General features: G+C 38.7%; 1 protein-coding gene across 1 annotated transcript; it reads right to left on the reverse strand.

The window, feature by feature from the left end:
- Nucleotides 1-277: 277 nt before the first annotated feature.
- lg07h5orf34 (linkage group 07 C5orf34 homolog) lies at nt 278-11,870 on the reverse strand. Its single transcript, XM_061906814.1, has 11 exons — nt 11,582-11,870; nt 11,423-11,512; nt 7,518-7,904; nt 5,262-5,521; nt 5,088-5,186; nt 2,381-2,507; nt 2,195-2,286; nt 2,065-2,134; nt 1,910-1,998; nt 1,791-1,822; nt 278-1,667 (listed from the first exon to the last, which is right to left on the reverse strand). The coding sequence occupies exons 1-11, from the start codon at nt 11,786-11,788 to the stop codon at nt 1,501-1,503; spliced, it is 1,620 nt and encodes a 539-aa protein (XP_061762798.1). The 5' UTR covers nt 11,789-11,870; the 3' UTR covers nt 278-1,500.
- Between the last annotated feature and the right edge of the window lie 803 nt (nt 11,871-12,673).

Below are 12,673 nucleotides of genomic sequence, written 5' to 3' on the forward strand. Positions count from 1 at the left end.
GTGTCACACACTTAATAGATCAAAATAATATCAACCACTAAACCATAATAGTAAATATAATCCTATGAGAACATTTACAAATGTTTTTAATAATCAAGCCACTCATAAGAAGTTTGGTTGTATGAATATGATGATCAGATTATAGAAATGCTGTATGATGATCAACTGTTTCGTCATTTGATGTTGTGTAAAATTAGTGTGCGGAAAGACAATCAGATAAATCAATAAAATCAACAGAGAGCTTTTTGCATAATTTTATTAAGATAAAAACTAAATCATTAAATAATAAATACAAAGTTTGGTAATCACATGATAAATGTAAACATCATACAATGGGGCCAAAGCAGGCCAATGGCAACAAATACATCATAATGTATTTATTTAGGTCACTTGAACCAATAAATATATATCTTTAAAGGCCTACTGAAATGAGATTTTCCTATTTAAACGGGGATAGCAGGTCCATTCTATGTGTCATACTTGATCGTTTCGCGATATTGCCATATTTTTGCTGAAAGGATTTAGTAGAGAACATCCACGATAATGTTCGCAATTTTCGGTGTTAAGAGAAATGCCCTGTCTCTACCGGAAGTCGCAGACGATGACGTCACACGTGTGAGGGCTCCTCACATATTCACATTGTTTTTAATGGGAGCCTTCAACAAAAAGTGCTATTCGGACTGAGAAAATGACAATTTTCCCATTAATTTGAGCGAGGATGAAAGATTCGTGTTTGAGGATATTGATAGCGACGGACTAGAAAAAAAAAAGATTAAAAAAAATAAGTTTAAAAAAAAAACGCGATTGCATTGGGACGGATTCCGATGTTTTTAGAGACATTTACTAGGATAATTCTGGGAAATCCCTCATCTTTCTATTGTGTTGCTAGTGTTTTAGTGAGTTAAATAGTACCTGATAGTCGGAGGTGTACGTCCACGGGTGTCTTGACGCCAATGTCTCAGGGGAGTCGACGGCAGCTTTATGGACGGCACAAGCTCAGCTTTTCTCCGGTAAGAAGGGACTTTTTACACCAATTTTCTCACCGAAACCTGCTGGTTGACATTCCGACGTGATTCATGTTGGCTTGAACGCGCTCTGATCCATAGGAAAGTTTGACCTCTGGGAATTTTAAACAAGGAATCACCGTGTGTTTGTGTGGCTAAAGGCTAAAGCTTCCCAACTCCATCTTTCTACTGTGACTTCTCCAATATTAATTGAACAAATTGCAAAATATTCAGCAACACAGATGTCCAAAATACTGTGTAATTATGCCGTTAAAGCAGACGACTTTTAGCTGTGTGTGTGTGCAGCGCTCATGTTTCCTTAAAACCCGTGACGTTTTGCGTACACGTCATCATTACACGACGTTTTCAAGACGAATTTAGTAAACTAATAAGGCCGTATTGGCATGTGTCGATATATAAACTATCAGACTGCGTGGTGGGTAGTAGTGAGTTTCAGTAGGCCTTTTAAGTCCCAAGACTCAAACGTCATGCACTTTCAATTTTGTTTTGTTACAGTTATGAGAGCATCGATATCCTGTATGGCTTTGGATATCATCTGAAGAGCTTTAGCGACGTCGACCGATTCAGAGGTGATTTCAGGCGAACCATTTTGGGTGAGTCTTTTCTCCTTTCTTCCAGGCAAGTTGCTGTTTTCAATCCTAACTGAGCCCACTGTGTTAAAGTATATAATTTCTATCTTATGAAGTTGGGATCACACACAGATAAAAACAAAAGATGCAGTATGCCGGTGGCTTCTTCCACCATTATTTAATTGCTGAAGGATACAGTTGACTCGTTTTATCTTTTCAAGTTCTTGCCTGAGGTGAGTGTAAAGAAGCAACTCAATTAACAATAAAATTTAAGGCATAATTTGACTTAGTGATACTGTAAGAAAATCTACTCACCGACTTTCTTGCGTATCTGTATCAGTCTTATGATAGCTCACAGGTGAATCATTTGTTTCAAGCATTGTTGGTTTGGAGAAGTCACTCAACTATAAACAAAGCAACATGAATTTACAAAGGTGTGTGTAACTTCTAACGAGCATCAATGTCTCAACCTGCAGCAAGCAGCTGGGTGTGACACGTAGCCTCAGTGATGTTTTAGCCTCGTTGTAGCTTGCAAGAATCCTTGTGAAAGTAGAAGTGTTTGGAATCAATGCAGCACCATTAATTCATGCGGAAGCTTACCTGCTTGCACGATCCACGATGGAGCAAACTGAATACAACTGTCTGGGTCTGTCAGGTGGGAGGCTGTTAAGGTGATATGTCACCTCTTTGACCTTTGAGGAGGAAATAAAATGGGGTTGAAAAACCATGCAGATACACCATGTAAATAAACAGCGTAAATGTATGATAGATTAATGGTAGGCTGACATTTGCCTGTGTCGAATGCCACTCCGGCTTGTAATGAGTGAAGTACATACAGGAGACTCCATCAGACCGAATGATAGATCCATCACCAGGCGAGATCTCTATGATGGAGATATCTTTGCCCAGTATCCTACACAAGAGACATTTAAGCAAATTAGCATGCAGTAACTGACAAGGGTGTGTGTTTGAGGGCCTCAGAGAAAATAGAGATGCGTTTGTTTTTCCATATCAATAGCAATACAGCAAATAACTAGAAAAGCACTCGGAGAGCGCAGACCTCCGCCAGGTTCTACCTCCGAATACTAAAAAAAAAGCCCCACATTTGCACAATAGGTGACGTCACAAATTTGGAAAACCGTAAGCAAATTATTCATATATCATATGAATGTACCAAGAGTGCCTTGCGTGAATCCGCCATCATAGCCCGCGCTGTAGTCAATAAACTCTTTTTTTACGCTATCCTCTTGTTGTGGGGCAGACTGGCTCATACATGCACAAAGTAGTGTATAGATTTCACTTATATCTATCAGTAGACTCGCTATGGAAACGCTATAAAAAAAGAGGGCGGGGAGAAGACTTAGTCGAAATGGAGGCATGTAAATAAGACCGCCCACAAAACGGTGCCCCCTGAAGAGACGGTCAGAAAGTGGCTGGAAATAACAGTCTGTAAATCATAATCTATGCCACATTTTGACCAAAGAACATTACAGGATATGTAGACCACAAGTATGTGTTTTGAATGCAGAAAAAAAATCTTGATACGACCGCTTTAATAATTCCTGCATCGCGGAAACAGGAACCAATTAACAGCGATACATGAGGGACTACTGTACATGTTTACATGACAATAAACAAACTATAGCATCAGTTCAATTAAACTCACGCTTTTAAACCACTTTCAAGGAAACACAGTTGTGTATAATTTGGTCAACAAGAGACATATTTTTGGGAATGTTGCCTATCGTTCACAATCGTTATAGAATACATGACGACAGATGCAATTTTTTAATGCATTCTCGCACGTAAATAAAAGTCTGGGAGGTCCTTTATTCCACCTATACAACCCAATAAAAAAACATTTAAAAACCGCCAACAATACTCAATTTACATTTTGTGACTTGAATATTAATAAACCAAGTATTCAGGAATCTATTTATAGCTGTGCTGTGATCGCGAGCTTGCGTGCCAATGTTGACATGATCGACTGACCAGCTGCTTCCTCGTTTCCTTGCTCATCAAACTTTGTTGTAGATCATAAATCATGCCTCTCACCCAGATAGTAGAAGTATGAGGACGTATTCCAACAAGTTAGTACACTTTGAGAGCCAATTTACACCCAGAAATCGCGAGAAACACAGGAAAAGACGCTTAATTCCACCCAAATTTTCTTTGCGAGGATTATGAGTCATTCTTCATTTAAATGGGAATATATGGACATCCCAGCAGTCGGCATCCTAATGACAGTAGACATTGCAGTGTAAGTGATGTTTTATTATATTTGTTGGCTCTCATGAAGTCTGGAGTGAGTAATAGTCAGTGATGTTAGGGGAAAAAAAGCAAAAATTAATGCAGCGCGTTACTCAAAATGAGCAAAGTACATAAATATGAAATGTTATTATAAATGTTCCTTTTACTACATTACAGAAATACTTACAGTAGTTATATAAAAACTTAATGGAGGTGTTTGGAAGTTTTTTAAAGGATGTTATTGGCAGAATAGAGCAGCTACAATAGGCTCCATTGTAAGCAAAGTTTCGATCCCATTTATTTAATATTTAAAATTAATATTAATAAAAACATCCATCATCTTGTCTTTCATAACAATTGTGAACGATAAGCAATATTTTTGACCTTCGTTTTGTGTTAGGGTCGGCACCGACCCATTTTGGTTTTTAAATGAATAAAAGAACCAAATATATTTATTTTTTTGCATCAAGGCTTTTTGACTTTGTCAAGAACTTCTGTTTCAATAAAATACAACTTTTTTTTGTCTTTCACTAAATTCTAAATGGCTTTGGTTGAAATTATCACCTTGGTGTTGTTAGGCTCGGTTTCGACCCAGTTATAAAAATACGATTATCAAGCAATTAGAGCCAAAACTGAACATATAGACAGCCAGCTCTTCTCCCAATCATGTGAGATTTCTCTTTTACCTTGTTATCCAGTCAAAAACAAACAAAGACAGGCTTGTTCAGACATGAGAGGTCAATTCCATATAAAATTATTAAAAAGAAAAAAATAACATAAAACACATTTATTTAAGAGATGTGTTCTAATACCCCTTAGCAATAATCAGGTAACAAAACAACCTTTTAATTCATTTATACTATTCTCTTGAGGTTCATTTTACCATTTTTTAAATTGAAATCGAGGGGTGTACTGACAAAAAAAAAGGCCCAATGGCCCACACTATAAATATAAAAAACAATATTTTCATGTATAAGGAAACCTAACAAGGTAACCAAGAGATGAGAAACAAATTGGATGATAGATAATAGTTTTTAGTGTATTTTTACAGTTGATTTAAGACATGGGTCAAAATCGACTTGTTAACATAAGAGATGGTAACAGAAAGCTAACACAAGAGGAAGGCTAAAAAGTGCAGTTCCCCTTTGAGACTTAACATAATAAAATAGTACAGTAGTCTGGTTATTTTAAAGCACATGCAAAGCATTTCATTTGCTTTAGCAACTTTAAAATTCCTGAGCACCTGTAGGTCACGCCTTGAAGCCACATAACTTTCACCAGCTCTGTGGGATAGTGCTGATCGGTTTCTTCTTTTTCGGCCACTGGGTCTTGAAATCGCCAGCTTAAAAAGAGATGCCCAAGTTAATAAAAGACGAGATCAATTAATATTCAAAACTCAAGACACCCAACAGTAAACCTGTGCCAGTGAGGGGATGGACAGGAAAGAGGCAGAGTTGGAGGAAGGAGAGACTTGGTGTCACTTTCCAAGTTGGATTTGTTCGGAATGTCATCAGCGTGATTTGCATGTCTGCTTCCTTCTGCTGCACCAACAGCAGGGTTGGAGAGACGGACTGTCTGGTGACGGCGGGCCAAGGAGAGAGGATAGTGCCAAGCAGGTGCAACTGCATGGCAGGAGTGATGCTGGACCACTGTGACACATCTGTACTTCTCTTCTGGCTGAAAAGACAAGCCACAGTATCAGAGCTGTACTCCAATACCTCACACAGCACAAAAACATGTGTCCACTTTGAAATCAGCAAGTAAACAGTTCTGAATCTGGGACCTAAATAGCGCAAGATGGGTATGTAGTACATACTGTAGAATAAGTTTTCCACCAAGAGCCACATACTGAAAAATTAAAAGGATATTTGGACACTCAGCCATTCTGATGAGTTTTTTTTTACAGATGGAGAAGAGTCTAAATACGCTAGAATTTGACATGTTTAATTCCACTTACTAGTGCCAAATGTGAAAATTTGGCATAGATCTTGGTGAAACCTGGTCTAAATAATGTCAAATCATGATACACACATCAATAAACAACTTTGTGTACATATTGTACAAACAACTTTGAATGAAAAAGTGTAACATGAATTATCATTTTATTGTATTACTTTATATTATTATTTTTCCTCCATACATTAGAAAAAAAAACAGTACAAAACATTGATATAAAACAGTTTGTCCAAATCCATCCATCCATCCATTTTCTACCGCTTATTCCCTTTCGGGGTCGCGGGGGGCGCTGGCGCCTATCTCAGCTACAATCGGGCGGAAGGCTGGCAGTTCATAAATCAGTTTTACTGTATATTCATTCATAATGTTTTTAAACACATTTTGAAACCTATTAAGTGTGATTCATTTGTAATTCTATATTATTCTGTAAATATAACATACAGGGTTTCCCGCAGCGCATTGTTGTTAAGGCGGCCATCAGGATGATGATTTTAGGTAATCCTCCTTTTTCATTGTCCCATTTATTGTGTAGAGCACCAGTCCATTGGCAGCAAAACAGGCCCAGACCATAATACTACCACCACCATGCTTGACGGTAGGCCTGGCGTTCCTGGGATTAAAGGCCTCACCTTTTCTCCTCCAAACATATTGCTGGGTATTGTGGCCAAACAGCAACATTTTGTTTCATCTGACCACAGAACTTTCCTCCAGAAGGTCTTATCTTAGTCCAAGCGATGGCAGATGAAACAAAAATTGAGCTGTTTGGCCACAATACCCAGCCATATGTTTGGAGGAGGAAAGGTGAGGCCTTTAATCGCAGGAACACTATCCCTACCGTCAAGCATGGTGGTGGTACTAATATGCTCTGGGCCTGTTTTGTTGCCAATGGAACTGGTGCTTTACAGAGACTAAATGGGACAATTAAAAAGGAGGATTACCTCCAAATTCTTCAGGACAACCTAAAATCATCAGCCCGAAGGTTGGGTCTTGGGCGCAGTTGGGTGTTCCAACAGGACAATGACCCCAAACACATGTCAAAAGTGGTAAAGGAATGGCTAAATCGGGCTAGAATTAAGGTTTTAGAAAGGCCTTCCCAAAGTCCTGACTTAAACATGTGGACAATGTTGAAGAAACAAGTCAATGTCAGAAAACCAACTAATTTAGTTGAACTGCACCGTTTTTGTCAAGAGGAGTGGTCAAAAATTAAATGATAAGCTTGCCAGAAGCTTGTGGGTGGCTGCTATAAGTGCCTTATTGCAGTGAAACTTGCCAAGGGAGATGTAACCAAATATTAACATTGCTGTATGTATACTTTTGACCCAGCAAATTTGGTCACATTTTCAGTAGACCCATAATAAATTCATAAAAGAACCAAACTTCATGAATATTTTCTGTGACCAACAAGTGTGTGCTCCAATCACTCATATCACAAAAAAGATCAAAGTTGTCGAAATTATTTGAAACTCAAGACAGCCATGACATCATGTTCTTTACAAGTGTATGTAAACTTTTGACCATGACTGTATTTAACTAAAAAAGTTGTTTTCAACAATGACAGAGTTTCAAAAATATAATGTATTTGTATTAAATTCTCTATCTATGGTACCGGACTAAGATACAAAGGAAACATCCTTACTGCTCATTCTGGATATAAATGTAGATGCTGCAGTCACAAACAATAAAAAGGTAACTTATTTGGAATGAGTAACCACCTCACCTTAAACTCAGTAGTAATCATTCGAGGAGAACATGACCTCGCCTGAAATGACTCATCCTTTCGGTTTCCTTTCTCACAATGAACCTCTGGGGTGTCATCCCTGGGGCAGTCCATATTTAAATGGGCCAAGCTGCTCCGTCGACTATCAGGGTTGCATTTAGAGTTGCTGCTCAGATCTTTGAAGTCTGGAAGGCGCTGTGCTTGCTGATGGAAAGGTAAGCTGAACCTGGATGCAAACTTCACAAAGAACTCTTCCCCTGATGGTGACAGCATCAACACAGCTTGTTTGTCCTCTGACCTAATGGTGGTCTCGCCACCAGGCCCAAACTCAGCATTACAGGAGGACCAGCTGGGCCACTGCACATCCAGGTTAATACTAAGCAATGGCTGTGAAGGTAAAAAAAATACTGGATTGGAATCAGCTAACAAAAAGCATAAATAGTAAGGCTGACATGATTAATTGGACACAATAAGGACAGTATATATTACATACCCAATTCTTCCCAAAATTAAAGAAATACAATTTTTAAAAATTAATGGAATATACCCTTCAAATTATTTTTTGAAACCTAAATTTAACATGGAGGGTGACGGCTGTTATATATGTGGAGCTGTAGAGCAGTGGCTCTCAACCTTTTTTCAGTGATGGACCCCCTGTGAACATTTTTTTAATTCAAGTACCCCCTATTCAGAGCAAAATATTTTTGGTTGAAAAAAAAGAGATAAAGAAGTAAAATACAGCACTATGTCATCAGTTTTTGATTTATTGAATTGTATAACAGTGCAAAAATATTGCTCATTCGTAGTGGTCTTTCTTGAAATATTTGGAAAAAAAAGGTATAAAAGTAACTAAAAACTTGTTGAAAAATAAACAAGTGATTCAATTATAACGATTTCTACACATAGAAGTAATCATCAACTTAGAGTGCCCTCTTTGGGGATTGTAATAGAGATCCATCTGGATTCATGAATTTCTTCACAAAAAGAGAGATCTTTAACATCAATATTTATGGAACATGTCCACAAAAAATCTAGCTGTCAACACTGAATATTGCATTGTTGCATTTCTTTTCACAGTTTATGAACTTGCATTCCTATTTTGTTGAAGTATTATTCGATAAATAAATTTATAAAGGATTTTTGAATTGTTGCTATATTTAGAATATTTTAAAAAAATCTCACGTACCCCTTGGCATTCCTTCAAGTACCCCCAGGGGTACGCGTACCCCCATTTGAGAACCACTGCTGTATAGGATGTCAATAATCTGTTTGTGGAATGTGACAGTGTACATGTCTTTTGGGAGGAGATTAGAGATTGGCTGAGAACCAAGGGTGTGGAAATATCCCCATTCTTTATAGAAGAGATCAAATTTGGTATTTTTATATTTTTTATAGAAGAGATCAAATTTTGTATTTTTATAAACGTCTGTAACATAGAAATGCTATTATACATTATTATAATCCAGGCAAAATGTTTACTACATTAAATGTCAATTTATGAAAGTATGGCCTACATTTTCTAATTGGCTTAATGGGATACAATTATCAAATGGTAAATGGGTTATACTTATATAGCGCTTTTGTAACTTTTTAAGGAACTCAAAGCGCTTTGACACTATTTCCACATTCACCCATTCACACACTGATGGCGGGAGCTGCCATGCAAGGCGCTAACCAGGACCCATCAGGAGCAAGGGTGAAGTGTCTTGCTCAAGGACACAACGGATGTGACTAGGATGGTAGAAGGTGGGGATTGAACCAGGAACCCGAAGGTTGCTGGCACAGCCACTCTCCCAACTGCGCCACGCCGTCTGTATCAATCAAATCTTGGAGAATGAATAAGAGTACAAAAGCCCTTTAAATTGATATATTTGTTAAAAAACATTTAAAGGCCTACTGAAACCCACTACTACCGACCACACAGTTTGATAGTTTATATATCAATGATGAAATATTAACATTGCAACACATGCCAATACGGCCGGTTTAGTTTACTTAATTACAATTTTAAATTTCCCGCGGAGTTTCTTGTTGAAAAAGTTGCGGAATGATGACGCGTGCGCGTGACGTCTCTGTTGGAGGGGACATATTAGCGCAGCACCACTTGCGGTTAAACGTCGTCTCTTTTCATCGCGCAATTACACAGTATTCTGGACATCTGTGTTGCTGAATCTTTTGAAATTTGTTTAATCAATAATGGAGAAGTCAAAGTAAAAAGATGAAGGTGGGAAGCTTTAGCCTTTAGCCACACAAACACACGGTGTTTCCTTGTTTAAAATTCCCGGAGGTGAAGTTTTACTATGGATCAGAGCGGTCAAGCGAACATGGATCCCGACTACATGTCGACCGGCAGTTTTCGGTGAGAAAATTTTGGAAATAAGTCGCCTCTTTCCGTAGATCAGCGGAGCTTCTGTCGTGCTGCAGCTGCCGTGACTAATTCCCTCAGAGACTGACAACAAGACACCCGTGCACACACCCCTCCGACTATCAGATACTACTTTACTTAACTCACTAAAAACACTAGCAACACAATAGAAAGATAAGGGATTTCCCAGAATTATCCTTGTAAATGTGTCTAAAAACATCTGAATCGCTCCCAATGCAATCGCCTTTTTTTTTTTTCTAGTCCGTCACTTTTAAAATTTCCTCATCCACGAATCATTCACCCTTGCTCAAATTAATGGGGAAATTGTGGCTTTCTCGGTCCGAAAAACTCTAGTTGCTGCTGGCTCACATTGTAAACGATATGAGGATGTGAGGAGCCCTACAACCAGTGACGTCACGCGCACATCTTCCGGTAAAGGCAAGGGTTTTTAATAGCGACCAAAAGTTGAGAACTTTATCGTCGATGGTCTCTACTAAATCCTTTCAGCAAAAATATGGCAATATCGCGAAATAATCAAGTATGACACATAGAATGGACCTGCTATCGCCGTTTAAATAAGAAAATGTCATTGCAGTCGGCCTTTAAAGTGATTTAGCTAGCCCTTTGTTTTTTTTTTTGTATTATTACTAGGGGTGTGGGAAAAAATCGATTCGAATACAAATCAAATCGAATACGTTATGCGATTCAGAATCGATTCCCATTTTTAAAAAATCTATTTATTTTTTTATTTATCAATCCAACAAAACAATACACAGCAATAACATAACAATGCAATCCAATTACAAAACCACACCTGACCCAGCAACACTCAGAACTGCAATAAACAGAGCAATTGAGAAGACAAAAACACGACACAGAACAAACCAAAAGTAGTGAAACAAAAATTAATATTATCAACAACAGTATCAATATTAGTTATAATTTCAGCATAGCAGTGATTAAAAATCCCTCATTGACATTATCATTAGACATTTATAAAAATAAAAAAAAAGAACAATAGTGTCACAGTGGCTTACACTTGCATCGCATCTCATAAGCTTGACAACACACTGTCCAATATTTTCACAAAGATAAAATAAGTGATATTTTTGGTTCGTTTAATAGTTAAAACAAATTTACATTATTGCAATCAGTTGATAAAACATTGTCCTTTACAATTATAAAAGCTTTTTTTTTAAATCTACTACTCTGCTTGCATGTCAGCAGACTGGGGTAGATCCTACTGAAATACTTTGTATTGAATGAATACAGAATCGTTTTGAATCGGAAAAATATCGTTTTTGAATCGAGAATCGAATCGAAAAAAATCGATGTATTATCGAATCGATTCGTTACCCCAAGAATCGATATAGAATCGAATCGTGGGACACCCAAAGATTCACAGCCCTAATTATTACTCTCTGTTTTTGCTTGTCTTTTATGAGAAAGTGTCCTGGCTTTTGTGTGAATTATAAAGGAATGTGTGTTATTCAATTAAAAAAAAAAATTAAAAATGATTAATTGGACACAGTCATTGTACCTGTTTTTGACCGACAGGAATGAGCTCCTCTGGAAGATATGGTCGACTGGCATACTTATTCCTGAACGCCAGTGCAGCGATGATCTGCTCCTATGGATGACAACATTTTAAGGACCGATGTCATTTATTACAGTTATCATTTCTAAAAGGAGCTTTTACTTTGTAGGCGCTGATGGTGAACCTGGTTTTTTGTCGAACTCTCGCGGGGTTTTGAAGAGGGTGTCCAGAAGGTTCTGAGCCTTTCACTAGCATAAACTCGCTACCGCACGGCGAAAGTTGTAATCGTGCCCCGTTTTTGTAGCGAATATCCACAGACTCGTCCTCATACATAACCATCCAACTGGTAACCAAGGCGTCAGCTTCCATCCTTAAAGGAAACTTCGAAAGCAACACTTGCGTTGATTTCAGCTGGGCGGCAAACGCGCGCTCAAACTTGAAGACACAAACACAAGTGACGTCATCAGAAGGGGACAGTGGCACGACTGTCCATATTTGTAAATAGATGGATTTTGTTTTACGAGATAGATAGATAGATAGATAGATAGATGGAAATCGGCCAACTTGTTTTATTCCTTTTTTAAACCAAAGCAATTTAGAAAACTCAGGATTTTCGATTCAAGAAAGTCTACATTTACTATCATATAATAAACATTGATCAAACACATGATTTTTTTGTGCACACCTATTATATATACATATATATATATATATATATCCATCGATCCATCCATCATCTTCCGCTTGTCCGAGGTCGGGTCGCGGGCGCAACAGCCTAAGCAGGGAAACCCAGACTTCCCTCTCCCCAGCCACTTCGTCTAGCTCTTCCCGGGGGATCCCAAGGCGTTCCCAGGCCAGCCGGGAGACATAGACTTCCCAACGTGTCCTGGGTCTTCCCCGTGGCCTCCTACCGGTTGGACGTGCCCTAAACACCTCCCTAGGGAGGCGTTCGGGTGGCATCCTGACCAGATGCCCGAACCGCCTCATCTGGCTCCTCTCGATGTGGAGGAGCAGTGGCTTTACTTTGAGTTCCTCCCGGATGGCAGAGCTTCTCACCCTATCTCTAAGGGAGAGCCCCGCCACACGGCGGAGGAAACTCATTTCGGCCGCTTGTACCCGTGATTTTATCCTTTCGGTCATGACCCAAAGCTCATGACCATAGGTGAGGATGGGAACGTAGATCAACCGGTAAATTGAGAGCTTTGCCTTCCGGCTCAGCTCCTTCTACACCACAACGGATCGGTACAACGTCCG

The sequence above is a fragment of the Nerophis ophidion genome, linkage group LG07, assembly GCF_033978795.1.
Source record: "Nerophis ophidion isolate RoL-2023_Sa linkage group LG07, RoL_Noph_v1.0, whole genome shotgun sequence".
Taxonomy (NCBI): Eukaryota; Metazoa; Chordata; class Actinopteri; order Syngnathiformes; family Syngnathidae; genus Nerophis; species Nerophis ophidion.

What these genes read in the sequence shown, in the direction of transcription:
- lg07h5orf34 (XM_061906814.1), bottom strand. Translation starts at nt 11,788, where the DNA reads ATGGAAGCTGACGCCTTGGTTACCAGTTGGATGGTTATGTATGAGGAC. An exon ending in CCATCCCCTCACTGGCACAG is followed by an intron (nt 5,187 to 5,261) that starts GTTTACTGTTGG and finishes TCTCTTTTTAAG; the next exon opens with CTGGCGATTTCAAGACCCAG. An exon ending in ACAGATACGCAAGAAAGTCG is followed by an intron (nt 1,823 to 1,909) that starts GTGAGTAGATTT and finishes CACTCACCTCAG; the next exon opens with GCAAGAACTTGAAAAGATAA.